At 55.8% G+C, this 25942-nt stretch overlaps 4 protein-coding genes across 23 annotated transcripts in view; 2 read left to right on the plus strand and 2 right to left on the minus strand.

Moving 5' to 3' along the window:
• The window catches only part of STXBP1 (syntaxin binding protein 1), a 775650-nt gene that overhangs the window by 99792 nt on the left and 649916 nt on the right, over window positions 1-25942 (plus strand). The window lies entirely within an intron of this gene.
• Window positions 23-17849, plus strand: TTC16 (tetratricopeptide repeat domain 16). Of its 12 annotated transcripts, XM_084997477.1 has the most exons (15): window positions 403-511; window positions 914-1012; window positions 1245-1417; window positions 1743-1833; window positions 1979-2122; window positions 4540-4640; window positions 4718-4847; window positions 7174-7388; window positions 8052-8296; window positions 8677-8818; window positions 11337-11502; window positions 12227-12369; window positions 12538-12715; window positions 15607-15691; window positions 16671-17628. In XM_084997477.1, the coding sequence occupies exons 4-15, from the start codon at window positions 1831-1833 to the stop codon at window positions 17444-17446; spliced, it is 2328 nt and encodes a 775-aa protein (XP_084853603.1). In that variant the 5' UTR covers window positions 403-511; window positions 914-1012; window positions 1245-1417; window positions 1743-1830; the 3' UTR covers window positions 17447-17628. The 12 variants fall into 12 exon arrangements, 10 of the variants coding, with proteins under 10 accessions (XP_020924977.2, XP_020924996.2, XP_084853624.1 ...); XR_014828239.1 differs by lacking the exons at window positions 403-511; window positions 914-1012 and adding an exon at window positions 23-253 and having other exon boundaries at window positions 8541-8818; window positions 16671-17849; XM_021069318.2 differs by lacking the exons at window positions 403-511; window positions 914-1012 and adding an exon at window positions 23-253 and having other exon boundaries at window positions 16671-17849.
• TOR2A (torsin family 2 member A) lies at window positions 17555-21920 on the minus strand. The gene is made up of 5 exons (XM_021069354.2): window positions 21717-21920; window positions 20832-21097; window positions 19924-20099; window positions 18878-19005; window positions 17555-18347 (listed from the first exon to the last, which is right to left on the minus strand). Exons 1-5 carry the CDS (start codon window positions 21865-21867, stop codon window positions 18103-18105), a joined length of 966 nt encoding a protein of 321 aa, XP_020925013.2. The 5' UTR covers window positions 21868-21920; the 3' UTR covers window positions 17555-18102.
• Window positions 23432-25942, minus strand: part of SH2D3C (SH2 domain containing 3C) — a 31431-nt gene continuing 28920 nt past the window's right edge. For all 9 annotated transcript variants that reach the window (XM_021069362.2, XM_084997583.1, XM_084997603.1 and 6 more), the window contains 3 exons: window positions 25784-25895; window positions 25221-25427; window positions 23432-24045 (listed from right to left, as the gene is read on the minus strand). In XM_021069362.2, the coding sequence (XP_020925021.2) occupies window positions 23870-24045; window positions 25221-25427; window positions 25784-25895 (495 nt within the window). In that variant the 3' untranslated portion in view covers window positions 23432-23869. The remainder of the gene's footprint in view (window positions 24046-25220; window positions 25428-25783; window positions 25896-25942) is intronic.

Raw genomic sequence — 25942 nt, forward strand, 5'->3', positions numbered from 1 at the left:
GCGGCCGCCATCTGTCCAAAAAATGGCCGTCAGCGCCCAATCCAAGGCGAGTTACGCGGCCGCCACGCTTCTGAGGGGCGGAAGCGGCTGGGCGGTGGCCTTGTCAGGACGCCCCCGCGCATTCCGCTACAAAGTGTCGCCTTGTCCTACGCGACTTGTTGGGGACTCTCGGAGCCTTTGCTTGGCCTCCAGATTGGGAAGAAGGAGCCATGTGTTGGCCTCAGCTGTAGGCCTGCCTCGACGCAGCAACCAGGCAAGTCCATTCCTCTTTGTAGACCTCCCCCTCCCCAGCTAATAAAAACTTGCTAGCGTCCTTCCGGCTCTGTTTGAGATTGGATTCCAGGGATTAGAGGCTTTGGATTCCGGGGGCGTGGCTGGAGGGGCGGAGCCTGTGAGTATCCTGGAGCTGATGCCTAGCAACGTCAGGGGTCTGGGCGGGGAGGCGGGTGAGAGAGCAGGCTCAGGCCCTGGGGTCTTCCTGGAAGGGGGCCTCATGACAGACTCCAGAGAGGTGCGAGAAAGCTAAAGCAGAGGCAGAGGGTCGGGGTAGAAGAAACCGCGTCTGGGTTCGCAGGAAAGGTTTTAAGTAGGAGAGATAAACTCAGTTCGATTCAGGAAAGTCCCCGGCCGCTATGCAGAGAACAGAGGGCTTAGGACATGTAGCTGGTGGGGAGGTCAGAAGCGTGACCAGAGCGGGCATACAGGCAGAGATGGCATTGGCCCAGACGAGAGGATGAGAGAAGAGGAGGCATCTGAGAGAGCTTTAGAAAGTAGGATAGACAGGACTTCAGAACTGATGGGACATAGGTTCCTGGCTTGGGTGGTTGGCAGAGCAGGTGGACTCATGGTGGTGGGAAAGCCTGGGGCAGAAGTCAGGTGAGGTGCTCAGTTTGCCCTACTGCATGTGTGCCAGGGTCCCACAGGATATGCAAGAAGATGCTGCACCCCCAGGGCCTGCGGCTTGGGGCAGGGCCTGAGCAGCAGGCAGAGCTTTGGATGTCAGTAGCTGGAGGTAGGAGCTGAGGGAAACCAGGAGGAGAGCAGAGGACAGTATGAGCCTGAGACCCCTGGAGAGAGGTTAAGGGGAATGTGGCCAGCAGTGCCCACCAGACCCCAGATCCTGCCTCCTCCCAGGCCTCATTGTCCCCCCACCTCCTCCATCCTGTAAAATACTTGAGAAGAGTGTGAAAGTGGAGTGGGGGTTGTCTCTGAGGCCAACTCCGCTTGCTGTCGCTTGGTTCCAGGATGTTCTGGAGCTTGACCAGGCTCCCTCACAGCCCATCCCAAAGCCATGGGTGATTCCGGTCCCAAAGGGGATCCTACAGTACATCTTTGGGACCAGCCAGGTGTTCAGGAACTTCGATGATATAAAACCAAAGTCCACGGGGTTACCAGTGCTCCTCAAAATCAAGGAGTAGTGAGTACTACCTTGCCTCGGGGTCCCAGGTTCCTACCCTGCACAGCCACTGACATACTGTGCAGCCTTGGGCCAGTTACTCTCCCTCCCTGAACTTTAGCAAGCTCCACTGTGTAATAGGGCTCTTCCATTTCAGCAGAAAAAAGGCTGCTGGCCAGGATAAGCTCCAAGAATACCAGCCTCCCCTCCCTGGGTCTCTGCCTCTCCGTCTTGTTTCTCTACCCAAGTCCCCCTCCTCCCAAGTCACTCCCAGAGGCGCCAGCTGTGTGCCCTGGGCCAGTCCCAAGTCAAGGCCAGCCCCTGCGCCTATGCCCCTACCCCGCAGCTACCAACAAGGCCATCGGTGCTTGGAGCAAGAAGACTGGGAGGTGGCCGTGCTGTTCTTCTCCCGAGCCCTCCACCTGGACTCCCAGATGGTGAGGGGAACGGCCTGGGAGGGGGACGGCCCCCTCCCTGTGGCACCTGCAGGCCTCTCCTCTCAGAGCCACTAAGTCCCTGCTGGTCAAGCCTCAGGGCAGATTGTGGAGAGGGGAATGGCAGCCTGGGTCCCCTCTCCCTCAGATAGAGTTCTATGCCTTAAGAGCCGAGGCCTACATCCAGCTCTGCGACTTCTCCTCGGCCGCCCAGAACCTACGCATGGCCCACGCCTCCCAGCCAGACAACACCAACTACCTGGAGCGGCTCACCTTGGTGCTTTACCTGAAGGTGCCTGGGGCTGTCCCAGGCCCACACATGGGGCACCCACCTCACACCCCCGGCCCACTGGCTCTCCCCCCAGCTATGGGGGCTCTCCTTGTTCTGGAGACCAGCCCTGACTCCCTGGGGACCTCCTTGTCCCTGGGTCTGTGTCCCCATCTGCTGCCCCTCTCAGGATCTCTCCCACCTCCTGAGTTGGTTTGCCACCAGGGCTGAGTACAGTTTTGCAGCACTGTCCTTTGGAACTTTATGCAATGATGACAATGATCACTGGGCACTGTCCCACCTGGTGGCCCACTAGCCACATACGGTTGAGCCCTCAAAATGTGGTGATTGAGACCGAGCCGCTAATTTTTATTTTCATTTTATTTATTAGTTATTTTTTGCTTTTTAGGGCCCCATCCATAACATATGGCGGTCCCCAGGCTAGGGGTCAAATCAGAGCTACAGCTGCCAGCCTACACCAGAGCCACAGCAACGCCAGATCTGAGCCGCGTCTGTGACCTACACCACAGCTCACGGCAACGCCAGATCCTCAACCCACTGAGCAAGGCCTGGGATCAAACCCGCAACCTCATGGTTTCTAGTTGGATTCGTTTCTGCTGCACCATGATGGGAACTCCTAATTTTTATTATTTAAAAATTTTTTATTTGTTTCTTTTTGACCACATCCGCAGCATACAGAAGTTCCCAGGGCAGGGATCAAACCCCAGCCGAGGCAGCAAACTGAGCCACAGCAGTGACAATGCTGGATCCTGACCCACTGAGCCACCAGGGGGCCCCCAACTAATTTGTAAATTGTACTTCTGTCTCCCTTCCTTTCTTGGTCTGGCTGGCTGGCTTTCTTTCCTTCTTTCTCTATTTCTTTCTTTCTCTCGTTCTTTCTTTCTTCCTTTTTCTTTTTTGGCTGCCCCAAGGCATATGGAGTTCCCAGGCCAAGGATCAGATCTGAGCCATAGTCCTGACCTAAGACAAAGCTGCGAAAACAATGGATCCTTAACCCCCTGTGCCAGGCAGGGGATTGAACCTGTGTCCCAAAGTTCCTAAGACTCTGCTGATCCCATTGCGCCACAGCAGGAACTCCTATATTTCATTTTAATTAATTTAAATGGTACCCTTAGGAAGCAGGCATCTATTGCACCAGGCAGCACAGGCCTAGAGTCTAGAGGCTCTAAGCACTGAATAGGTAATAGGCCCCCCATTTGCAATGCAAAATAACAATAATATTAAATCGTAAAACACCAATAAAGTCCTGATTTTGTTTTTTTCATTTGACACTTTGGTGTCTTTGGGTTTGTTTGTTTTTTGGCTGGCTCCCAGGCCAGGGATCAAACCAGCACCACAGCAGCCACCAGAGCCCCTGCGGTGACAACTGCCAGGTCCCCAACCTACTGTGCCAGGAGGTTTTTAATGTCGATAATTATTCTACTCTGAAAAAGAAATATTCTAATTTATTTTTTAATTTTTTAATTTTTTGTCTTTTTGCCATTTCTAGGGCCGCTCCTACAGCATATGGAGGTTCCCAGACTAGGGGTTCAATCAGAGCTGTAGCCACCGGCCTATACCACAGCTCACCACAGCTCATGGTAACGCCAGATCCTTAACCCACTGAGCAAGGCCAGGGATCGAACCCACAATCTCATGGTTCCTAGTTGGATTTGTTAACCACTGTGCCACGACAGGAACTCCTGAAAAAGAATTATTCTTAAAACCAAACCACATGCTTAAACCTGTCTGTTTGGGAGTCCAGTCCTGCCATTTCCTATGTGGCCTTGGAAAGGTTTCTTCACCCCTCTGAGCCTCAGTTCCTTCGCCTAAAAGGGGAATGTTAGCTAGTCCCAGTGAGAAAACAAATTCAGGTTCTTTTTTTTTTTTTTTTCTTCTTTTCTAGGGCTGCACTCACGGCATATGGAGGTTCCCAGGTTAGAGGTCAAATCAAAGCTGTAGCTGCTGGTCTACACCACAGCCACAGCCACGCGGGATCTGAGCCGTGTCTGTGACCTGCACCACAGCTCACGGCAGCACCAGATCCTTAACCCACTGAGTGAGGCCAGGGATCGAACCCGCATCCTCATGGATCCTAGTCAGATTCATTTCCACTGAACCACGACAGGAACTCCAAGTTCAGGTTCTTAACACAGGGCTCAGCACCCAGAGCCCCGGCCCAGCTGGAGCCTGTTACTCTTCGATCTGCTGTTCTTGTCCACCGCTCGGATGTTCTCCGTTTCTCTCAGTTCCTGTGTCTGTCCTGCCGTCTCTTTCTGTCTCTTGCTGTCTCTCCAGCTCTGTATCTCTCTCCATCTGTGTCTCTTAAAGTCTCCCCCAGATCTAAAGGGCTCTGGCCACCCCCCAACATATGGCTGCTGTCGGGCACCGGGGGGGGGGGGGCTGTCACCAGCAGAAGTGACTGCCCCCTGTGTCCCCAGGGCCAGTGCCTCTTCGAGCAATGTGCCTTTCTGGATGCCCTGTCTGTCTTCTCCCAGGCATCTGAGCTCCAGCCTGAGAAAGCCTGCTTCCGTTATCGATGGTGAGTGCCCCAGCCGCATCCATGCTGTACCCCCAGCAGCCCCTTCCTGCCCCTTCACCTTTGTCCTCTGCCCTCAGCATGGCCTGTCTCCTGGCCCTCAAACGGCATCACGAATGCTTGGCATTCGTCACCAAGGAGGTGAAACATGGCACCACCAATGCCGATGTCTACATCCTGCGAGCCAGGCTCTACAACTTCTTCCACAAGGTAGAGCAGGAGGGTGGGATGCAGGGTGCAAGGGGGGGGCCTCTCCATCTGGGCCCCAAGATTATAGGAGGCGGCCAGGCTGTCAGCCAGCCTTGAAGCCACATTCCCCAGGTATGGGGGGCGGCTGTCCTTCCCAGGGAGAGGCCTGGACCAGCACTGACCACTCCCGCCCAGGCAGGTATCTGTCCCATTGTCACTCAGCCCTGACTCTGTGTCAGGCCTGCGCGGGGCCCGGGAAGCCACAGGGGAAACACCTGTGCCTTCCTACCTGCGCAGAACTCACGGCCCAGGGGAGACGCCCCCTAGCGGATCATCCCACAAAGAATGACTCCACAGCCGTGTGAAGCACCATGAGGGGCACCCGGGCAGCCGTCAGATATGAGACTTGGGGTTTCAAGGGAGGAGGGACTGCAGGGATCAGAGAGCATCGGGGAGTCCCCGTTGTGGCTCAGTGGGTTCAGAACCATGAGGCTGCGGATTCGATCCCTGGCCTTGCTCAGTGGGTTAAGGATCCGGCATTGCTGTGAGCTGTGGTGTAGGTTGCAGAGGCAGCTTGGAGCCCTTGTGGCTGTGGCTGTGGCTGTGGTGTAGGTCAGCAGCTGTAGCTCTGCTTCAACCCCTAGCCTGGGAACCTCCATATGCCACAGGTGCGACCATAAAAAAAAAAAGACAAAAAATAAATAAATCTAAAAAAGAGAGAGCATGGGGCAGGGTCTCATGCACTAAGGAGGACCCTGACTTCTTCGAGGGGGCAGCAGAAGGGCACTCCATGGGGCAGTGGGCCTTAGAAAGATGCTTCTGACCAGGGGAAGGGGCAAATCAGGTGCCGGAAGCCTAGGCGTCATCCATCGGGAGAGGAGGGGGGCTTGGGCAGGGGGGTCATGAGGGTGACAAGGAGGGGGCGAGTTCCACAGACCTTGGAAGCAGGACCAGAGGCTGACCGGGGGTGAGCTTGAGGGAAGGAGAAGCATCCAGAACAATGCCTGGTTTTCTGGCCTGGCCTGGGTACTTGGGATGGGAGTTGGGGGGCACAGGAGGGAGGAGGAAAGGGATGGGCTGGGTGTCCCTAGGGTGTTGACATCCCGAGCCTCCCAACTGGTGGGCTGGGCTTCTCTGTCCCACAGGTGAGTCAGTGGGAGCGTCTCCTTCAAAAGTAGGAGACTAGTAATTATTGACAATTATTGTTGATTGCTGGGATTTTTGCTGCTCCCCACGATGCACAGGCACGTTCCATGCACTGCACTCATGTTTCTCTGTAAGGCTGGCAGTAACCCTCTGCAATAGACACAATCTGTGTCCTCTTTTCACAGATGAGGAAACAGGTCCAGAGGGGCTGGGTGGCTTGCCCAACGTCACACAGCCAGGTCTCAGTGGTGCTGTCCTTGAACCCAAGTCCCCCTAGTCCAAAGCCCTGCCTCAGCCTCTGCCATCTTCCCCCTCCCGACTTCCACTCACACCGGGTGTCCACACTGCCTCACTCATCCTCCAACTCATGACCCTACAGGACATGGGGTGCTTGCTCAAACTGTTTGTTGACTGACTAACAGATCCCCTCACCCCAGTGGAAGGCAATTTGCCTGGGAGGGTTTTCTGCTCAGGCCTAAATCTGTTCTTGTTTAGAAGTTGTCTTGGGCTGGGAATTCCTGTCGTGGCTCAGAGGAAATGAATCTGACTAGCATCCGCGAGGACGCAGGTTCGATTCCTGGCCTCGCTCAGTGAGTTAAGGATCCAGCGTTGCCGTGAGCTGTGGCTTAGGTCACAGACGCAGCTCGGATCCCATGTTGCTGTGGCTGTGGTGTAGGCTGGCAGCTGTAGCTCCGATTGGACCCCTAGCCTGGGAACCTCCATAGGCCGTGAGTACGGGCCTAAAAAGACAAAAAAAAAAAAAAGGAAGTTGTCTTGGGCTTAAAGGCCAGGAGAGTGGGGGGCGGATGTACAGGGGAGACTAGAGACAGCGTGACAGTCATGGTCTGGAGACCACCTTGCCCCCACCGTGAGTGAGCCAAACAGAGGTCCTCCAAGGATGAAGCATCTGTCACCCCATTCTCGAGCAAAACCCACCAAGGCTGACCTGGCTCACCCGAGGTCACAGATGGCAAAGGGGCCAGAAGTGAAGGCGCCTGGGATGGGATTTTCTCACAATCCTCCCTTCCTCCTTCAAGATACAGAAAAGGCAGAAGGGCAATGTGGGGCCACTGAAGCTGGGTGCAGGTGCTGACCTGCCCAGAGAAAGGCCCCTCCAGGCCTGGAAGTCTGCCTCCCCACATGGAGCAGGCCATTCAGCTTGGCCTGTGCCCTCCCGAATGCCATCCCTGGTCCCTTGCAGCCCAAGCTCTGCTATCAAGACCTACACAGTGCCTTGCTCTTGGATCCCAAGCACCCACAGGCCAAGGTGCTGCTCAAGGTGATGGTGGGCCAGGCCCAGCAGGCCCGCCAAGATGCAGGGATCCTGGCCGTGCAGGGCAAGCTGCACCACGCACTGCACTGCATCAACTGTGCCATCGAGAACAACCCTTTGGACCCCGGCCTCTTCCTCTTCCGGTACTGGGTGGGGAGATGCTGGTCTTGGGTCCCAGGCCCTGCCTTGCCTCAGATGTGTTGTGTGAACGCAGGACAGCCCTCGCCCCTCCCCAGGTCTCCGGGGCCCCATCCAGCTGCTGGCAGTCTTTCCTTACTCCCCACTGGAGTCAGGGGATCCTGGGAGGTGGTCTCCGCTACTGCCCCTGGAGGAGGAGCAGGCAGTAGCAAGACTCCTGTTCCCCACCCCTGGCCTGCTGAACAGTTTATTCAGGAGGCTCAGCCCAGCTCAGTGGTTGAGGCTTGGATTTGAATTTGTGCCGGCGGGCCCCCACCCCTAACAAGGATCGACCAGCTCATTCCAGGCCATTTAACTTCCTTGAGCCTGGGTTTTTGCATATAAACAGTGGAGCTAAAACATCTGCCCTGTGTATAAAAGGTCTTACTCTAGAGACTGGCACATGCATGGCTCCCTAAAAGACAGAGGGAAACTATTTGGGCAAAAAGTCAAATTCCCAGTGACTAGCAGGCTATCTGAGTAGCAATCCAGGAGGCCCACGGGCCACCCCTAGTGCATGAGGTGGGAGGCCCCCCCATCTCCCCAAATCAGAGGGCCCAGAGCCGCAGTCCCTTGCATGGCCACCCGTAGGCCGTGGGGGCAATTTGGCCGTCCCTCCCTCCCGCTAGGGGCACCACGTACCGCCGGCTCCGGGAGTTCGACGCCGCCGTGGAGGACCTCCTGAAGGCGCTGGACATGATGACCGAGCACCAGGAAGACCTGATGCAGCAGGCGCAGCGTCAGCTGCTGCTGGCCTACAACGACTTCGCGGTGCACTGCTACCACCAGGGCGCCTACCAGGAGAGCGTGCAGCTGCTCAACAAGGCGCTCAAGGACGAGCAGCAGGAGAAAGGCCTCTACATCAACCGCGGCGGTGTGTGGGCCCCTCCCCCAACCCCCCCCATTCTCCCCCCCGTGAGCCGCTTGCCTCCCCACGGCCTGGGGTGGGCCCTGAGGGAGGGGGGAAGGAAAGAAGGCAAGAAGAACCATTTCAGACTCAGGGTCCCACTGACATCCTTTGGGAAGCATTGTCTTAGACCATCTGACGCCAGTCCTTCAAGAGGCTCGGATTCAGGCAACTGGAAAAAGGTGACCAGAGGCACGGAAAATCTCTGCAGGTGCCCCCGAGCGCCCAGGCTGTTCTCGGCCGCTCGTTGCAGGCCCCACTCGCTGGGGGTGGAGCAGGCTGGGCTGAGGCTCCTGGGCCCTGAGGTTGTGGACGCTCAGCCCCCGCCCCCGGTCCCCGGGCTCCAGATTGCTTCTTCCAGCTTGGCAACCTGACCTTTGCTGAGGCGGACTACCAGCAGGCGCTGGCACTGAGCCCGAAGGACGAGGGCGCCCACCTACGAATGGGCCTGCTGCAGGAGAAGCTGGGCTTCTGGGAGCAGAGGAGCAGGTGCGCGCGGACTGGGAGGGGGCGGGGCTGGGGCGGGGCGGACCGGGCCGTGGGCGGGGCCAGGAGGGTCGGATGCCACCGCCCCCTGGGATCCCTGGGTCAAGATGCCTCTGCTCTCCCAATTAAGTCTTCTAAATATCAATTTTTATTTTCCAAGTTTTCACTAAAAGTCCTTCCCCCCCCCTTTTTTTTTTTGTCTTTTTGCCATTTCTTGGGTCGCTCCCGCGGCATATGGAGGTTCCCAGGCTAGGGGTTGAATCGGAGCTGTAGCCACTGGCCTACGCCAGAGCCACAGCAACACGGGATCCGAGCAGCGTCTGCAACCTACACCGCAGCTCACGGCAACACCGGATTGTTTAACCCGCTGAGCAAGGCCAGGGACCGAACCCGCAACCTCATGGTTCCTAGTCGGATTCGTTAACCACTGCGCCACGACGGGAACTCCCCCTTTTTTCTGAATGTTGTTATTATAATAATTGTGCTTTTTATAAAAAACTTAAGTATTCATAACATACAACTCAGAACATGAAAGTTCCTTCTAATATCTACCTACCAACGCCTCCTCTATTCCCAAAGTTTGGTAGATTCCTCCAGATTGATTGCTCTGCATAAATTAGAAGTTATTGGAGTTCCTGTTGTGGCGCAGCAAAAGGAATCCAACTAGGAACCATGAGATTGTGGGTTCAATCCCTGGCCTCTCTCAGTGGGTTAAGGATCCGGCATTGCCGTGGGCTGTGGTGTAGGTTGCAAATGTGGCTGGGATCTGGTGTGGCTGTGGCTGTGGAGTAGGCCGGCAGCTGTAGCTCTGATTAGACTCCTAGCCTGGGAATCTCCGTGTGCCATGTGCCACAGGTGCAGCCCTAAAAAGCAAAAAAAAAAAAAAAAAAAAAAAATTGTTATTTTTCAAAAGTGAGATCATGCTAAACTGATTTTTGACTTGTGACGTTACCTATAGGATTACCTCATTCTCTCTCTCTCTCTCTCTCTCTCTCTCTTTTTTTTTTTTTTGTCTTTTTAGGGCTGCACCTGCAGCATATGGAGGTTCCCAGGCTAGGCGTTGAATCGAAGCTGTAGCCGCCAGCAATGCTGGCTGGATCCGAGCCGTGTCTTCGACCTACACCACAGCTCAGAAAAATGCCAGATCGACTGAACAAAACCAGGGAATGAACCCGCATCCTCGTGGATGCTAGTCCGGTTCGTTAACTGCTGAACCACGACGGGAACTCCCTCATTCTCTTTTGTCATTTGAAAAGTATCCCATTCTGTGGAGGTACCACAATTAATTTCTTTAGACCATAGTCTGCTGCTGAATATTGGTTCTGTTTTCAAAATTATAAATAATGCAGTCATGAGAACTAGGACATATGTTTTCATGCAGTCATACTAGTTATTCTGTAGTCAGATGGCTGGAAGTTAAACTGTTGGGTTAAAGAGTGTGAAAATTTAATGTTTTAAAAGATAATGCCCAACTATTCTCCAATAACACTGAACCAATATAAACGTTCCCCAGTAAAGTCTTGGTTTCCACAAACCTCCCTAGCACAGGGTATTAAGACTATTTTTCAATTTGCTAATCTGGTAGGCAAAAAACACTCTCTCGCAGTGGATGGACTTTGCTTGTTTAAATTGCTAGTGCACAGCAACATTTTTCACGTGTTATTGACCATTACGGCCGTGTCCAAATCTTTTGCCTGTTTTGCTACTAAATTGCTTATTAAAAATTTTTTTAAGTTGTTTGTTTGTGGTGTTTTTCCTGTTTTGTTTGTTTGTTTGTTTGTTTGTTTAGGGCTGCCTCCACAGCATATGGAAGTTCCCAGGCTGGGGGTCCAATTGGAGCTACAAATGCCAGCCTGTGCCACAGGCACAGCAATGCCACATCTGTGACCTACACCCCGGCTCACAGCTACGCCAGATCCTTTAACCCACTGAGCCAGGCCAGGTAGCGCACCTGCGTCCTCATGGATACTAGTTGGGCTGTTACCGCTGAGCCACAATGGGAACTCCCGTAAGAGTTCTTTGCAGGCTAGGAAAACCAGCTTATTATCTGCCTTATGTGCCAAATATATCTCCCCTGTGTACCATTTTCCTTTGTGATGTTTTTGCTCTTCAATAATGAGATTTAATGATAATCAAATTATGTTTTTCTTTTGTGGGCTGCACCCACAGCATATGGAAGTTCCCAGGCCAAGGATCAAATCTGAGCCGCAGCTGTGACCCATGCTGTAGCTGTGGCAACACAGGATTCTGTGGCACAGTGGGAACTCCCGATTTTTTCATTTTTAGCTGCTGCGTTTATGACATTCTCAGAAAGGCCTTCCCTACTCCAAGATCATAAAAATGTCTCCTTAGGTTGGGATTTTACACTAGCATTTAAGTGTGAGGTCCGTTAAGAGGGGTGTGGTGGCAGGGAACAGAGACCAGCCTGGTTTTCCCCAACTCCCCAGTGGGGTCCAGAAGCCTCCATCCCCCCACCAGGTGGCCCAGCTCAGAGCAACCTGTGCCCCCCTGTGTCCTGCAGGCAGTTCCAGAAGGCAGAGAAACACTTCTCAATGGCCATCCAGCACAATCCCCAGAAGCCCCAGTACTACCTGTACCGCGCCAGGAGCCGGCAGTTCACCCAGAACATTTTTGGGGCCCGCCAGGATGTTGCCACTGTTCTGCTCCTTGACCCCGAGCAGCCAAAGGTGTGTTCCAGCTGGGCCAGGAGGGTGGGCTCCAGAGTCAATGCCCCTGGCCACCTGAAGATACTCCCTGTCCCTAAAAGAAACCTGGTTTCCTAGCAGTGATAAGAGCTGCTAATCCTGGAGCACTTACTCTATGACAGGCACTATTCTTTTTTTTTTTTTTTTTTTTTTTTGGTCTTTTTAGGGGGTTCCCAGGCTAGGGGTCTAATTGGAGCTGCAGCTGCCAGCCTACACCACAGCCACGGCAACACCGGATCCCTAACCCACTGAGCAAGGCCAGGGATCGAACCTGCAACCTCATGGTTCCTAGTCGGATTCGTTAACCACTGAGCCACGACGGGAACTCCTGCCAGCCCCTATTCTAACTTCCTCAGCTTGCATCACCCTGTTCAACCCTCTTCACCTACTAGACAGGTAACATTATCATTGCCCCGCAGTTCAGAGGAAAGCGGATAAGGCTCAGAGAAGTCAGTGCCCTTGGGGAGGTCAGACCCTCATCTGACTGGCTCCAGAATCCTCGATCCGACTCACCATCAGCATCCCCTCCCCAAGTAATTCCTTTCTCATGATCTCCAGAAGGTTCCAAGGCAAGAGGGTCCAGCCCTATAAAACCAACAACCCCTTCTTCAGCCCTGAGAAGGGCCCCTGGCAGCGCAAGGCAGCGCCACACCACCTGCCCACCTCCTGGCCCACAGTTGCATCTGGTCACCCTCTCTCCCCGCAGCTGCTCCCGCTGATGACAAACCTTTTCCCGGGCATGTCAGTGGAGGAGGTGCTGGGGAGCCAGACGGCCCAGCTGGCCAGGCTGCAGCTGGAGCAGGTGGTGGAGCACAGCCTGCGGGCCAGGCCCTCCCAAGACATCATGGGGTAAGTTTCTCCAGCCAGGCCTGCAGGCTAGGTGCGGGGGAACAGCTGGGGTTGAGGGCATCTCTGACCCCAGTTGCCTTCTCAGACCACTGTCCAGTCCTGGGGAGGGTGGGGTAGATCAGGGTGGGGGGGGGGCCTACCTAGCACTCTGGGGTCACGGCTTGGCAGGCAGCTCAAGGAGCGGGAATTAGAGCGCCGGAAAGCCCAGACCCTGCAGTTCTCGTGGAAGCTGGAGCAGCTTTCGCTTGAGGCCTCCAAGGAGCTGGAGGCCACTCGCCCGAGCCTGCGGGCAAAGCCAGAAGGCCCAGAGAAAGAGGCCAAGGCCCCTGCCCATGAGGAGAAAGAGGTGAGTGGCCCACATCTGGGGGGGGGGCGGTCCAGGGTGGAGTGACCCCAAGGCAGGGCTGCTGAGGGATGCCAGCTGGCTGGAGGCTGGCTTCTGGCCCGGCTCTGCCACCCCTCAGTCATCACACAGCTGTGTGACTTGGGCTGGGGATATCTTGCTGCGAGGGGTGGATGGACCCAGGAAGGGGCACAGCTGGAGGGGGTGAGCGAGGCCTTCTCACACCTCATCCATGCTCACCTTCCTAAGTTCCTCTCTGGGCACTGGCCACCTGGGCCAGAATTTTCTTAATTCTTGACTTCATTTTTTTTTCCATTCACTTTTTTGTTTTCTTTTTTTTTTTTTTTTTTTTTTGCTTTTTAGGGCCGTACCTGCGGCATATGGAGGTTCCCAGGCTAGGGGTTGAATCAGAGCTGTAGCCACTGGCCTCTGCCACAGCCACAGCCACAGCCACAGCAATGCGGGATCTGAGCTGTGTCTGACCTACACTACAGCTCACGGCAACACTGGATCCTTAACCCACTGAGCAAGGCCAGGGATTGAACCTCATGGTTACTAGTTGGGTTTGTTTCCACTGCACCATAACGGGACCTCCTTGAATTCATTTTTAAAAACTTTCTATTGAATGGTGGAATTCTCTGGTGGCATAGCAGGTTAAGGATCCGGCGTTGTCACTGCTGTGGTGCAGGGTGGATCCCTGACCCGAGAGCTTCCACATGCCACAGGTGCAGCCAAAAAAAAAAAAAAAAAAAAATTTAAAAAACAATAATAAATAGAAGCTTTTTATTGAATAGACTATAAATATAGAAAAGGACACAAATCATAAGTGAATTTTTGGATGAATTTTCGCAAACTGAATAACCCCATGACACCATTCACCAGATCAAGAAAGAACACATCCGGAGTTCCTGTTGTGGCTCAGTGAGTTACCAACCCGACTAGTATCCACGAGGATTCAGGTTCGATCCCTGGCCTCACTCAGTGGGTTAAGGATTCAGCGTTGCCGTGAGCTGTGCTGTAGGTCACAGACATGGCTCGGATCTGGTGTTGCTATGGCTGTGGTGTAGGCTGGCAACTACAGCTCTGATTCGACCCTTAGCCTGGGAACTTCCATATGCCGTGGGTGTGGCCCTCGAAAGCAAAACAAAAAAAAAAAAAAAAAAAAAAGGAGAAAGAAAAGAAAAAAGAAAGAAGACATCCCTAGCTCTCCAGAAGCCCCTTGTGCCCCCTTCTAGGTCCCTGCGCTCAACCCAGCCCCTCCCCCAAGGCTGTCCTGATTCCTGCCACCATAGACACACCATAGACAGGAGCAGCTGTCCTTCACAACGGAGGATAAACCCGGAGCACCCCCTTGCCTCTGGCTCCTTTCACTAAGCCTCCACATTTGTGAGATGCCTCCACGTGGACCACTCCGGCTCAGTGCTGTAGACAGATCCACGCAGCCACCATGCCAGCTCTTTACTCACTTGACTGCTGAGGGACAGCAGGTCCATTTTTCTTCTTCTTTTTTTTTTTTAAGAGTCATAGCCATGGCATATGGAGGTTCCCAGGCTAGGGGTCTAATCAGAGCTGTAGCATCCGGCCTACACCACAACCACAGCAACGCAGGATCCGAGCCGCATCTGCGACCTACACCACAGCTCACGGCAACGCCAGATCCTTAACCCACTGAGTGAGGCCAGGGATGGAACCCACAACCTCATGGTTGCTAGTTGGATTTATCGCTGTGCCACGATGGGAATTCTCCATTTGTCTTCAAAGGAGACCTTACACCATTGAAGTAAACAGAGTGCCAGCATCCCTTGCCAGAAATGAAAGGGAGACCTCTGCGTTTTCCTAGCTCCCATTAGAATACAAAAATACAGAGTTCCCATCATGGCTCGGTGGAAATTAATCTGACTGGCATCCATGAGGATGCAGTTCGATCCCTGGCCTTGCTCAATGGGTTAAGGATCTGGCGTTGCCGTGAGCTGTGGTGTAGGTCACAGACGTGGCTTGAATCCTACCTTGCTGGGGCTGTGGTGTAGGCCGGCAGCTAAGCTCCAATTCGATCCCTAGCCTGGGAACCTCCACATGCTGCGAGTGCAGCCAAAAAAAGGCAAAAGACCCCCCCCCCAGTATATATATATATACCCACTCCCCCATCTCATCCCGTGCATCCTCCGAGGGTGCAGGTGTGACCAGTAGCCGAGAGCCTGGCTGTGGATCCCACAGACCTGGATCCCAAGGCTGCTTCCCTGCCTCTCCGCTGAGTGCCCAGGGCTGGCTGCTTAGGTGTTTCCTGGCCCATGAAATGGTGATAGCGGGAGCTCCCCCCACATGTGCGGGGAGATGAAGCTGGATGAGGCACATGAAGCACAGGGAAGCCCCTCAGTTTCTCACGAGCCATTCCCCAGGGTATAGCACTTCCCAGTTTACAGAAACCTGTCTCAACCCCTGAACTCATTTGCCTTTTGCGGGTAAGGAGACGGAGGCACAGGCAGCCTTTTTTTTTTTTTTTTTTTTTTTTTTGGGTCTTTTTGCCATTTCTTGGGCCGCTCCCATGGCATATGGAGGTTCCCAGGCTAGGGGTCCAATCGGAGCTGTAGCCGCCAGCCTATGCCAGAGCCACAGCAATGCGGGATCTGAGCCATGTCTGCGACCTACACCACAGCTCACGGCAACGCCAGATTGTCAACCCACTGGGCAAGGGCAGGGATCAAACCCGCAACCTCATGGTTCCTAGTTGGATTCGTTAACCACTGCACCACGACGGGAACTCCCCAGGCAGCCTTTTGACCCAGCTTTTCCCACCGCACCACATCTGTCTAGCCTTGGTCAACCTCTCCGTGTCCCCATCCGGCCCTACCCTGTGCCCCTCGCGGAGCCCTAACCCAGCCTGTCTCTGGCCCTAGGCGAAGCTGGAGCCGGCCCCCAGCACGGGGAGGTCCCTGACCGACAGCTACATCAGCCAGACCTCTTCAGGCTCCACCAGGGGCTGTAAGTTACCCTGCTCCTGCCAGACCTGAGTGAGCCAAAGCAGGGGGGCAAAGGTCAGGGGTCAGAGACTCCCAGGCCTGGGTGTGAATTGGGCTCTGCTACTTATGGCTGTGACTGTGGATGGGGAGACCCATCCCCACTTTGGGGGTAGGGGGTGTGGGGAGCCCAGCACACAGCCCGGGAGTCCAGCTCTCACCATGGGGCTCTCCGCCGGGGCTGCCTTGCTCCAGCCTCCTTCCCTGCTCAGGCCTGTCCGTTTTCTCTCTGCCTCCCTGGTCTCTCCCTGAAATAAGCCCACAAAGCCTATGCCTGTCCAGGGGGCTTCCCCCGACCCCCAATTCTGCCAGGCGCCAGTGTGGACGGGACAAAAGTTAGAACCCAGGCAGGCATGCCGCTCTGAGTCCCGAGGGCAGCTGTGGGCCGGCCGGGGAGGGATGGAATTAGCAGCCACTCAGCAGATGTGCTGAGCATCCCAGGGCTAGACGCTGGTTACAAGCATGAATGGCACAGTCTGTGCCCCTGGGAGCCCTTGGTCCTGAAGGAAAGAGGGACACAGGTAAATAGATAAGCTGAATGGTCCAGACAACCCTGGAGTCCAGAGAGCTGGGGGTGCACTTAGCCCCCTTTGCAGGGTCAGGGAGGGCTTCCAGGACCCCAGGGAAGAGGGGCAGCCACATGGGGGAGGGGTGGAGAAGGGGAAGCTGGCAGGCAGGGCACCGGGCCCACAGAATGCAAAGGGCAAGGGGCGGCCAGCAGAGGCGAGGCCATGCCGGGGCTCAGCACCTCCCTCCCAGCTACGGCCCTGCCTCACCTACAGGGCACAGCTGGTCGGGAGGGCTGGGCTGGTCTGGTACCATCTGGCAGCCCTTCCCCTGGGCCATGCAATGCCTCCGGGACATAGGCAAAGGTGAGGCCTAGAAGCTTCCCTGGCCTGGAGCCGTCTGGGCAAGATGGCCTGACCGCTGCTCTTCCTTCCCAGTCAGGACCACATCCCCCTCAGAGACGGAGACATCCACGCTCAGCTGGGAATACAGGAGTACTTCAACCACTGCTGGGACCTCCTCTACCTCCTCGCTGCTAAGGACACAGGCCTCAGACTCGGAGGGCAACGGGGAAGACCTAAGCCTTAGCCGTAGCCCCAGAAAACCCCAGGCATCCCAGAGCCAGAGCCAGGGCCAGAGGCCCAGCAGTAGTGAGACTGCCCTGGTCCAGAGCAAAAGGCCCAGCATGACTGAGGCCGCCCAGGGCCAGAGAGAAAGGCCCAGCACGACTGAGGCCACCCAGGGCCAGAGCCAGAAGTCCAGCAGTAGTGAGGCTGCCCAGGTCCAGAGCCAGAGGTCCAGCAAGACTGAGACCCCCCAGAACCAGAGGCCCAGTGGGACCGAGGCTGCCCAGGGCCCAAGGCAAAAGCTCACAAAGACTAAGGCCACCCAGGGCTCAAGACAGAGGTTCAGAAAGGCCAAAGGTCCCCATGGCTGGAGCTGGGGACTCAGAAAGGCTGACCAGAGCTGGCGATTGATCCAGAGTCCCAGGAAGGCCTTCTATGACGCACACTGGAGCCTCTGCGACTCCGAGGCCACCCAGGGCCAGGGCCAGGGCCAGAGGCCCAGCACGTCCAAGGCTGCCCAGAATGAGAGCCGGAGCACAAGCTCAGGTTCCAGCAAGACTGAGGTCACATGGGGACTGATCCCAAGTCTCAGCAACAGCCAGACCGCTCGGGGCCTGAGACAGGACCCCGGCCCCGGCAGTTACTGAAGGGGCCGTTCGGCCCCCCTCACTTCTTGCTGGGGATGTGAGGGGGTCTACCCCGCCCCAACCGGCACTCAGGCAACCCCCTCCCGAGCAGTGAGAATCTTAGCCGACTTTCCTCTGGTCCCAGGGCTAAGTTTATTGTATCGGTTCCCTTCTTTTACAAAATGAAAAACTTGAAAAGCCCAGGCCAAGGGGCAGCTCGAGTCCCTCTGTGCATGGAGACAGAAGCCTCGGCCTGGCTTTCTGATACTGACACATAGGGTGTGGGGGGAGAGGGGAGGGGGTGCTGGGCCGGAGCAAGGCCAAGGGCAAGAGATGCAGGAGGAGGGAGCAGCCATGAGCCACCATCCCTGAGTTACAGTTCACATTTTAAGAAGGCTAAAAAAAAAAAAAAAAAAAAAAAGAAGGCTCAGGCTGGAGGGCAAGGCTCGCTGAAGTTCTGGGGTGACCAGTGGTTTCCCTGAGGAAGGAAGCAAAGGCCAAGATGCCCACAGAACAGCTGCGAGGCCAGCGCCTGCCAAGAGCCCTCCTCATCTTCACGCGGTGCTCTGGGCCCCACGCTCCCCGAGGCTCAGGACAAGGGACCCTCCGGCAGAGGGCCCAGGGCTTTCCTGCCCAGCCCGGCCAGCTAGAGGAGGACCAGGAGGCCACCTGGAGAGTCAGAGGAAGAAGGCGATTCGGGAAGCCACTGTCTTGCAGCCATTGGAGGAAAAGAGCTGCTCGTCCTCAGGGAAGAAGGTGGTGCTGTCCAGCACAGCCTGGACGACCTCATCCCGTGGCTCCAGGCCCAGATGGGCCAGCTCGTTGAGCACACAGTGCCGCACGTGGTGTCGCTGGAGCGGTAGGAAGGGCACCAGGACGTCCAGGAGATGCTCTTCCATGATGCCCGAGCGCCAGAAGCCATCTGCAGGCGGGAGCAATGGGGAGAGGCTGTGCTTCCCGGGGAAAAGCTGGGCCCCGCCCCCAAAGGGAAGGAAGCGCGGGAACTCGCTGGGTTGTGTGTGTGTGTGTGTGTGTGTGTTTGGTTTTTCTGGCCACCCCCGAGGCACATGGAAGTTCCCCGGGCCAGGGACTGCATCCAAGCTGCAGCTGGGGCAACATGGGATCCACTGCACTGGGCTGGGGAGCGAACCCAGGGCCTCCACAGCGACCTAGGCGGCTGCAGTCAAGCTCCTAACCCACTGCACCACAGCGGGAACTCCAGGAATGCACTGGTCTTAATCCTTTCAGTCACCTTCCGGGTGGTGGGCTCAGGGAGGCCTTCTGACAGCTCAGAGGGACAAAGCCTGGGCTCAGCAGTACCAGGCCAGCGGGCCGAGCATCACACCCTGGAAAGCCTGGCCCACCTCAGGGAGCACGGCCTGCCCCCAGGTGTGACCTGGGTAAGGCTTCAGCCCTCATCCACCCAGGGGTGGGGTCCCCCGCCGAACTCACGGTGCGGGTTGTCCATCACAGCCTGGGAGACGACTGGCTCCAGCTCCTGCAGGCGGATCTCCTCGCGGTCCCGGCGGCTGCGCCACGCCTCCAGGGCCACCTGGTTGATCTGCTCGCCACCAGTGTTGCTAAATAAAACCACGGGGGACGCAGACAGTGAGGGCAGGATGTGGCTCTTGCTTCCCCAGGGCCACCTAACTCGACCTGAGCCTGGAGGCCTGGCTCAGTGCCAGCAGGAGGCAAACCAACTGAAAACACCACAGGAACCATTTGCCTTCCCTGGAGCTTGTGTCCCTGACCGTGACCCCTGGAAATTTGCCTATACACACTCTGCCCTGAACAGTTTATAGGACACTTTTAGGTCCCTTAAAGGACTTTCCCTCCTCGTTCCACCTCGAGGAGGACAGTGGGGAATTAGGATTGGCCCCGCTGTTCAGAAGAGGAGATGGGAGCTCAGAGAGGGAAAGTGATTGGCCTGAGGAAACACAGCGAAGACTCTCAGAGGTGGGAATGAAACTCTAGCTTTGTTTCATTCCCACCTGTGTCCTCTGGGTCTCAAAAGAGGGAAAAACCTCTTAACCCAGCAGGGGTTCCACAAGGAAATGAGGTTTAAGAGACTGAGCCCAGAATGGGCTTTGAGAATGTCAAAGGGAAGCCAATGACCTTGAATGACAGAAGCACCAGTGAGCGTATGGAGGATGCTGGGAAAGTCCAAATGGGCCTTTGGGGAATGGTATTCTGCAGTGGGACCACAGGCCAAGACTGGATAGCTGAGGAGTTCCCATTGTTTCAACAGAAACAAATCTGACTAGCATCCATGAGGACGCAGGTTCGATCCCTGGCCTTGCTCAGTGGGTTAAGGATCCAGCATTGCTGTGGCTGTGGTGTAGACCGGCAGCTACAGATCCAATTCTACCCCTCGTCTGGGACCTTCCATGTGCCTCTGGTGCGGCCCTACCTAAAAATAAAAATAAAAAATAAAAATAAATTAAAAAAGACTGGAGAGCTGAGACCTCTGAGAAGTGTCCCCACAAAGCCAGCCCTACCTGATGAAGATGAAGATGGCTTTGCGGTAGTTGGTCCCATAGACAACCCAGGAGGAGCCCAAGAAAGGTCGCAGGACCTCTATCAGGCCTGGGGTCAGCTTGTCCATCTCATCGAAGAGGAAGAGGGAACGGCTGCAGGCAGTGAGATTCCCCTGGATCCAGCTCTTGAGATCCTTCTGTGGGAGGCAGGCAAGAGCATGTGGGGGGCCTGGAGATGCTCCCCCGGCCCTGGACTTCTTCCCAAGGCAAGAACTAATCTCCTTCCCAAGAAGACAGGTCTCCCAGAGAGCCCCAATCCCTTAATGAGACTGAGGGTGAAACTGTGGCCCAGAGAGGGGTAGAGACTTGCCCAAACTTGCACAGCAAGTTAGCAGGAGAACAGGGACTCAGACCCAGGCCTCACACCTGCCTGTTCAAGGCTCCTTCCCTGAAATCTACTGCTTTCAAGAAAAGGGATAGGCTCCTTCCTGCTTCCTGAACCTGCCCAACAGCGTTGACAGCTGAAACAGATCAGCCTGGAAGGAACCTTGCATTCAACAGCATCAAGAGTGACATGAGCTAATATTTCCTGGGGGCTTACTCAAATTGAGGCTAAGTGCTTTACAGAGAGAGGATAATGCAGACAGACTGGCAAAGGTAAATGTTCAATAAAAAATACCTGCGAATCTGTAATGTCCCACACAACAACCCTAGCAGGTAGGTGCCATGACTGCTCCCCAGGAATTAAACCGAGAACTCCCTGCCAGATGGCACCATCCCAAGCTCTGTTCAGGATGGGTCCTGAGAGCTGAGGCTTCACCTGGCTGTGTGGCCTGGAGCGAGTAAGGGATTCCCCTCTCTGGGCTCAGGTCTCCCTCCCTTGGGTCTGGCACCCCACAGGACAATGGTCTAGGACGCCACCAGCCTACCTTGTAGCGCTCCATGTGGCTGGGGTGGGGGAAGTGGATGACGGGGGAAAAGTGATGCACATGGGGGCTGCGGAGGCCACCCCGGAAGAGGTAGTGTGCCAGCAGGGAGCTGACATAGGACTTGCCGGTCCCTGTCCAGCCATGCAGAGAGAGGACCAGCGGCTTGGTGGGGGCTGGGTCCTGCACGAAAGCCTTCAGTGCCTTCACCACCAGCGCCCTGGCCAAGTGCTGGCCCGCCAGGTGCTGGGCCAGGTCACACTCCAGACCTAGGACCACAAGAAGGACAGTATCAGAGCTGAGGACACACGCCCACCACGGAAGAGGTTCAGGAGGCAAACCACGTCTGGAACCTGGTCTAAGGATCCGCGTGTTCTGGGACAGTTTTACGAGCGGTCTGCGGAAAGGGAGAGTGGCCCTTGGATTCTCTGGTCATAGGAGCGACCCTCAGGCCTGATTCAGCTCGGCAGCGCCCCCACCAGGTGGCCCTCTGGATTGCGTTCGGACCTAAGGGGGTGCGAGCTGTCAAGAGAATCGCCTCCAAATCCCTGCCCATCTCCAAGGCAGGCTTCTCCCTTGACAGCCAGTCCAGTGTGGAGGCATAAACGCCCCCCACCCCTGCCAAGGCCCAGCTGTCAAAAGACCCTCTCCATCCTGGCAGGACTGTGCCTAGACCCCAGATAGGCATCCCCAAACCCTTGTCCCAAGCCCCGTGCCCTAAGCTCCCAGGGTCCCTCAACGTCAGGCCCACTTCCGGCCTTGGCCGCCCGTAAGTTTGGGGGTCCTGCCCCCCGTTCTCTCCTCCAGGTCCGGCCCCGGAGCAACCCTGGGTTCCGAGAGCTCCCCGGTCTACCAGCTCCCCCAGTTCAGGCTCCCGAGGCTCCTCACCCTGGAAGTCTGGCCGGAAGTCACATTCACAGAAGGTGCCGAAGTTGCAGCGCAGCGATGTCAGGTCCCAGGAGGCGGCCGCGGCCGAGACCAGCCCAAGCAGCCCGAGGAGCGAACTCCAGAGGCTGCAGCCGCACGTCGCAGCCGCCATCCGGGTGAGGCCGGAGCTGGGTCTGAGGCCGCCAACTGCCTCGTTCGAGAACTACAACTCCCGACGTGCATCGCTCTGCGGCAGCCACCGTCTGTAGCCTACAACTCCCGACTCCCCTCTCTCCCCTCTCAAAGGCCCGCCCCTTGGTCGTCCCGCTGCAGGACCGGAAGATGATCTACAGGGGGAGCCCGCGAACCGTCCAATCCAGGACTGCGGGCTGCGTTTCCATGGCTACGGTAACTAGGGGGACCATCACAGTAGCTCCGAAAGAATAATAAATAAAGGATTATGACCACAAAGGGTGACGTAACAATTGTAGCAAAAACTTGTGGGGGCACTTTACACCTTGCAAAGCGCCCTTTCCGTGCTCTTTTTTCTCTTTTATATGATAAAAGAGCGCTGATAGATTTTGGTGAACACCTACTATGTGCATTAGTGTGAGGCGCCTTATATATCTTGTGATAACCGTACCTGTCACACAGAGGAATGGTGATATTTCAAGGAGGTACAGGCACATAAAGTGTGTTGGCTCACAAAGCAATCAATAGATGACCATTGACAATCCATTATGAAACATGGCTGTCCCTTATGTAGCAGCTGCTATGTGCTTTAACATCAAGCAAAAGGGATCAGATCTGTTATTGTCCCCATTTAACTGAGAAGGAAATTGGGACCCAAGAGGTTAAGCCCCTTATCCAAGGCCACCTGGCTAGTGAACAATAGAACAGAACCCAAATCTGGCTGCTGCCAAAGATCTAACACACCGTCACCCATCCTCTCTTGGTCAAAGGCAATGGACCTTGGACAATTCAAATTCAGTCAATAGGCTCCCCAGGCCTCTAGTCTGGCCTGGCATCATGTGGATCTACATTGCCTACCTCCCCAACCCATGAAATCAAGACAACTGCTTTCATGGCTCTCCTCAAAGATTCCCTGCCCCATCTACCCTTTGTGGTCATAATCCTTTATTTATTATTCTTTCAGAGCTACTGTAATGGTACACACACGCACACGCACACACACATATGCATGCACGCACACAGCACGCAGCAAGGATTTCTGTGGCCACGTTTCAAAACCTGAAAAGAAATTAGTGGTTCCCACTTTTGGGAGCAGAAAAGGAAAGAACTCCAGGTCAGGATGCCCAGATTCCAGCCTTTCTCATTCTGAGGCTGGAACCAAGGGCAAGTCCCTTCTCCCTCCAGTTCTCGACCTCCCTAGGGGAGCTGGAGTCTTAGATTTCAAAAAGCCCTTCCACTTCAAGTATCTGGGATCCTTGGCTGTACCTTTGTGCAGAAGCTTTGCTATGGCTTCTGGAGGAAGGGAATGGGGTGGGGGAGGGGACGGGGGGGCAGGATTTCTCTGTTTGGAATTAGTTACCTTCCCTACTGGCCTGTGGGCTCCTCCAGGACAGGAGCTGGGTTTTAGTATTGCCTGTAACTCTGGCTCTGGGTACAATCTGGAATGTTTCAGGTGCTAAATAAGTGTTTGTTGAATGAATTTTTCCACCTTTCACGTGAGAAAAGATGGTTCCTTCCACCCCAGGGCCCCCTGAGAGATAGAAGAAAGTCATAAAAGTTTATTATATGAAAGAAAGAACGTGGTTTCTGTACATCTATTTACATAACAGACAGATGTATTTACAGCCAGAGGGAGGCCTGGGTGTCCGTGGGGGACAGATGCCTGGAGAAGCAGGAGGAGGCGTGAGAAGCCTCCCGCCGCTCAAACACAGGGCACCTCAGCGGGAAGTGGAGAAGCCGAAGCTGGAGGAAGAACCGGGCATTCCAGTTCTTCCTGAAGGGAAGCTTGGTGAATGAGTAGCAGGTGGGATGGAGCCCAGAGTCCACGTAAGACCCTGGCGGTACGAGGGAGATCCTGGGTTGAACCCAGAACATTCTCAGGCTGATCACAGTGTCCCTGGGGTGCTCTGGGGAGAGGTCTGTGCCCTTCTGGCCCCATTGCTGCCCGCAGCTGCAGAGGGGAAGGGTCCATGGCGGGGGTGTCACAGCTCGCTGGAGCGGACGGCAGGTTCCAGCTTGTGTGACAGGGCAGTGAGGACCTTGTCAAACTTCTCGTAGCGCCGGGCCTGGCTGCTGCTGGCACCCTGGCTGCCCCAGAGGAGGCGCATCTGGAACTCCGTGCTGAAGACCTCGAGGAGCTCCGGCCGGGCCTGGAACCCTGCAGGGTGGGGCACAGGGGTCAGGGGACTGCTGTCCAGCTGGGGCGGCTGGGGCTCCTGCTCAGAGCCATCACCTCCCTTGGGGCCCCATTCCAAGGGACCTCCCCCCACCTCTGCCAGGGACCCAACAAGGTTAGTTGAGGAACAAGACCAAGCAGTTCAGCACCTAGTCTCTGTCCTACTATTGGTAACACATAGTTTTATTTATTTGTTTATTTATGGCCGCACTGGTGGCATGTGGAAGTGCCCAGGCTAGGAGTCGAATCCGAGCTATAGCTGCTGGCTACACCACAGCCACAGCCACGCAGGATCTGAGCCTCGTCTTGCAACCTACACCACAGCTCCCGGCAATGCCAGATCCCCACCCCACTGAGTGAGGCCAGGGATTGAAGCTGCATCCTCATGGATACTAGCCAGATTCGTTTCTGCTGTGCCACAAAGGGGACTCCCCCTGCAATGAATTTTTATGACTTAAACATTTCGTAAAGACGTAGGAGTTCCCGTTGTGGCTCAGCAGAAATGAACCTGACTACTGTCCATAAGAATGCAGTTTTGATCTCTGGCCCTGCTCAGTGCATTAAGGATCCAGAGTTACCGTAAGCTGTGGAATAGATCACAGGCACAGCTTGGATTGGGCCTGGCTGTGGCTGTAGGGTAGGCCAGCAGCTGTAGCTTCTATTCAACCCCCAGCCTGGGAACTTCTACCTGCTGTACCTTCAGTCCCCCACCACCCCCCAAAAAGGAAGAAGTAAAAGGTGGATTGTCTGAAGGCACTCTGTCTCTTCTCCATTTCAAGCAGCTTGTGAGCTTCCTGAAGGCAGGGCAGGTCTGCCTCAACCCCAGGGTCCCAGGGCGAGTGTTTTGCAAAGAACCTTGCAAAGTGGGCCTGTTAGGATGCCCACTTCACAGATTAGAAAGCTGAGGCGTAGAGAAGCTAAGATACATAGCTATGGTGCTCTTTGAATCACTCTGTGTGTCCCCCGCCCCTCGCCCGACCTGGTGCCTGCCAGTAACAATCATCAAACTTTCTGAATGAGAGAAGACAAGGGGTGAGAAGAAGAGGTCGGGGAGATGGGGCACAAAAGAGGGATGGAGAAAGGTTGAACGGATGCGTGGAGGAGAGGAGAGAGCAAGTCACGCGGAGGGAGGCCCCCAGATGCCACCTGTGACTCACCCTGCAGCTTGACCTCGGCGTTGGTGTGATACAGGCCGCCGTGGTGTGCCACTGTGCGGGCGGCCTCCAGGTGGGCCAGCACCACCTCCACGCCGTGCTCCGTGCTGCCCCAGGGCTCGGGGCCCTCGGCTGGGGCCGTGTCGCACTCCAGCAGAGTGATGAGCGGCAGCACGTGGGGAAACGTGGTGTTGCTCAGCGGGGGGCCTTCTGCAGGGCGGAGACAGCGCTTAGAGGCCCCACCCTCCACCGCGGTCCCAGAAACTTGAGGATGTGTGGGGGAAGGGGCCTGCCGGAGGTCCCAGAGAGAGCCCCCCAGGATTCGGGCTCCTGAGACAAACCCTCCCTTTCAGAGGCCTCCAGCTGAACCCACTGCAGCCTTGACCCAGCCCTGAGCCCCGCCCGGGAGGTGACATCCGCTGGTGCCAGGTGCGGAAAGTGAGCACAAGGAGAAGAGCAGCCCAGAGCTCAGGCAGGCCTTCATTCTCTCCACCCTGGGGGAGTCGCTGCCCATCCAGAGAGGGCTGCAGTCTGTCCAAGGTCACACAGCAAGGTGGGGGAGGTACCTTTGCCCTCATTGAGGCTCTTGAGAAACGGCTTGAGCTTCTTCTCATAGAGGATGGCGCCCTCTGTGTGTCGCTGCCGCAGGGTCACCCATGTCTGCTCCAGCCGGGCAATCTGGGGAGACGAGACTGTGAGCGACCAGCCAGGGAAAGGGCCTGCTG

The sequence above is a fragment of the Sus scrofa genome, chromosome 1 (genome assembly GCF_054392235.1).
Source record: "Sus scrofa isolate SSC_HxYL_T2T_F1_AM1 chromosome 1, Sscrofa_HxYL_maternal_Yorkshire_Landrace_v2.0, whole genome shotgun sequence".
In the NCBI taxonomy this organism is placed as follows: Eukaryota; Metazoa; Chordata; class Mammalia; order Artiodactyla; family Suidae; genus Sus; species Sus scrofa.

Bases quoted from the DNA above. Each gene is read 5' to 3' on its own strand.
- TTC16 (XM_021069318.2), top strand. From the start codon at position 23: ATGGCCGTCAGCGCCCAATCCAAGGCGAGTTACGCGGCCGCCACGCTT. The intron at 1,418-1,742 runs GTGAGTACTACC...CCTACCCCGCAG, and splicing joins CTCCTCAAAATCAAGGAGTA to CTACCAACAAGGCCATCGGT. The intron at 11,503-12,226 runs GTGTGTTCCAGC...CTCTCCCCGCAG, and splicing joins TTGACCCCGAGCAGCCAAAG to CTGCTCCCGCTGATGACAAA.
- TOR2A (XM_021069354.2), bottom strand. From the start codon at position 21,867: ATGGCGGCTGCGACGTGCGGCTGCAGCCTCTGGAGTTCGCTCCTCGGG. The intron at 21,098-21,716 runs GTGAGGAGCCTC...TTGTGGTCCTAG, and splicing joins CTTCCGGCCAGACTTCCAGG to GTCTGGAGTGTGACCTGGCC. The intron at 18,348-18,877 runs GTGAGTTCGGCG...TCCCGCCTGCAG, and splicing joins TGTGATGGACAACCCGCACC to ATGGCTTCTGGCGCTCGGGC.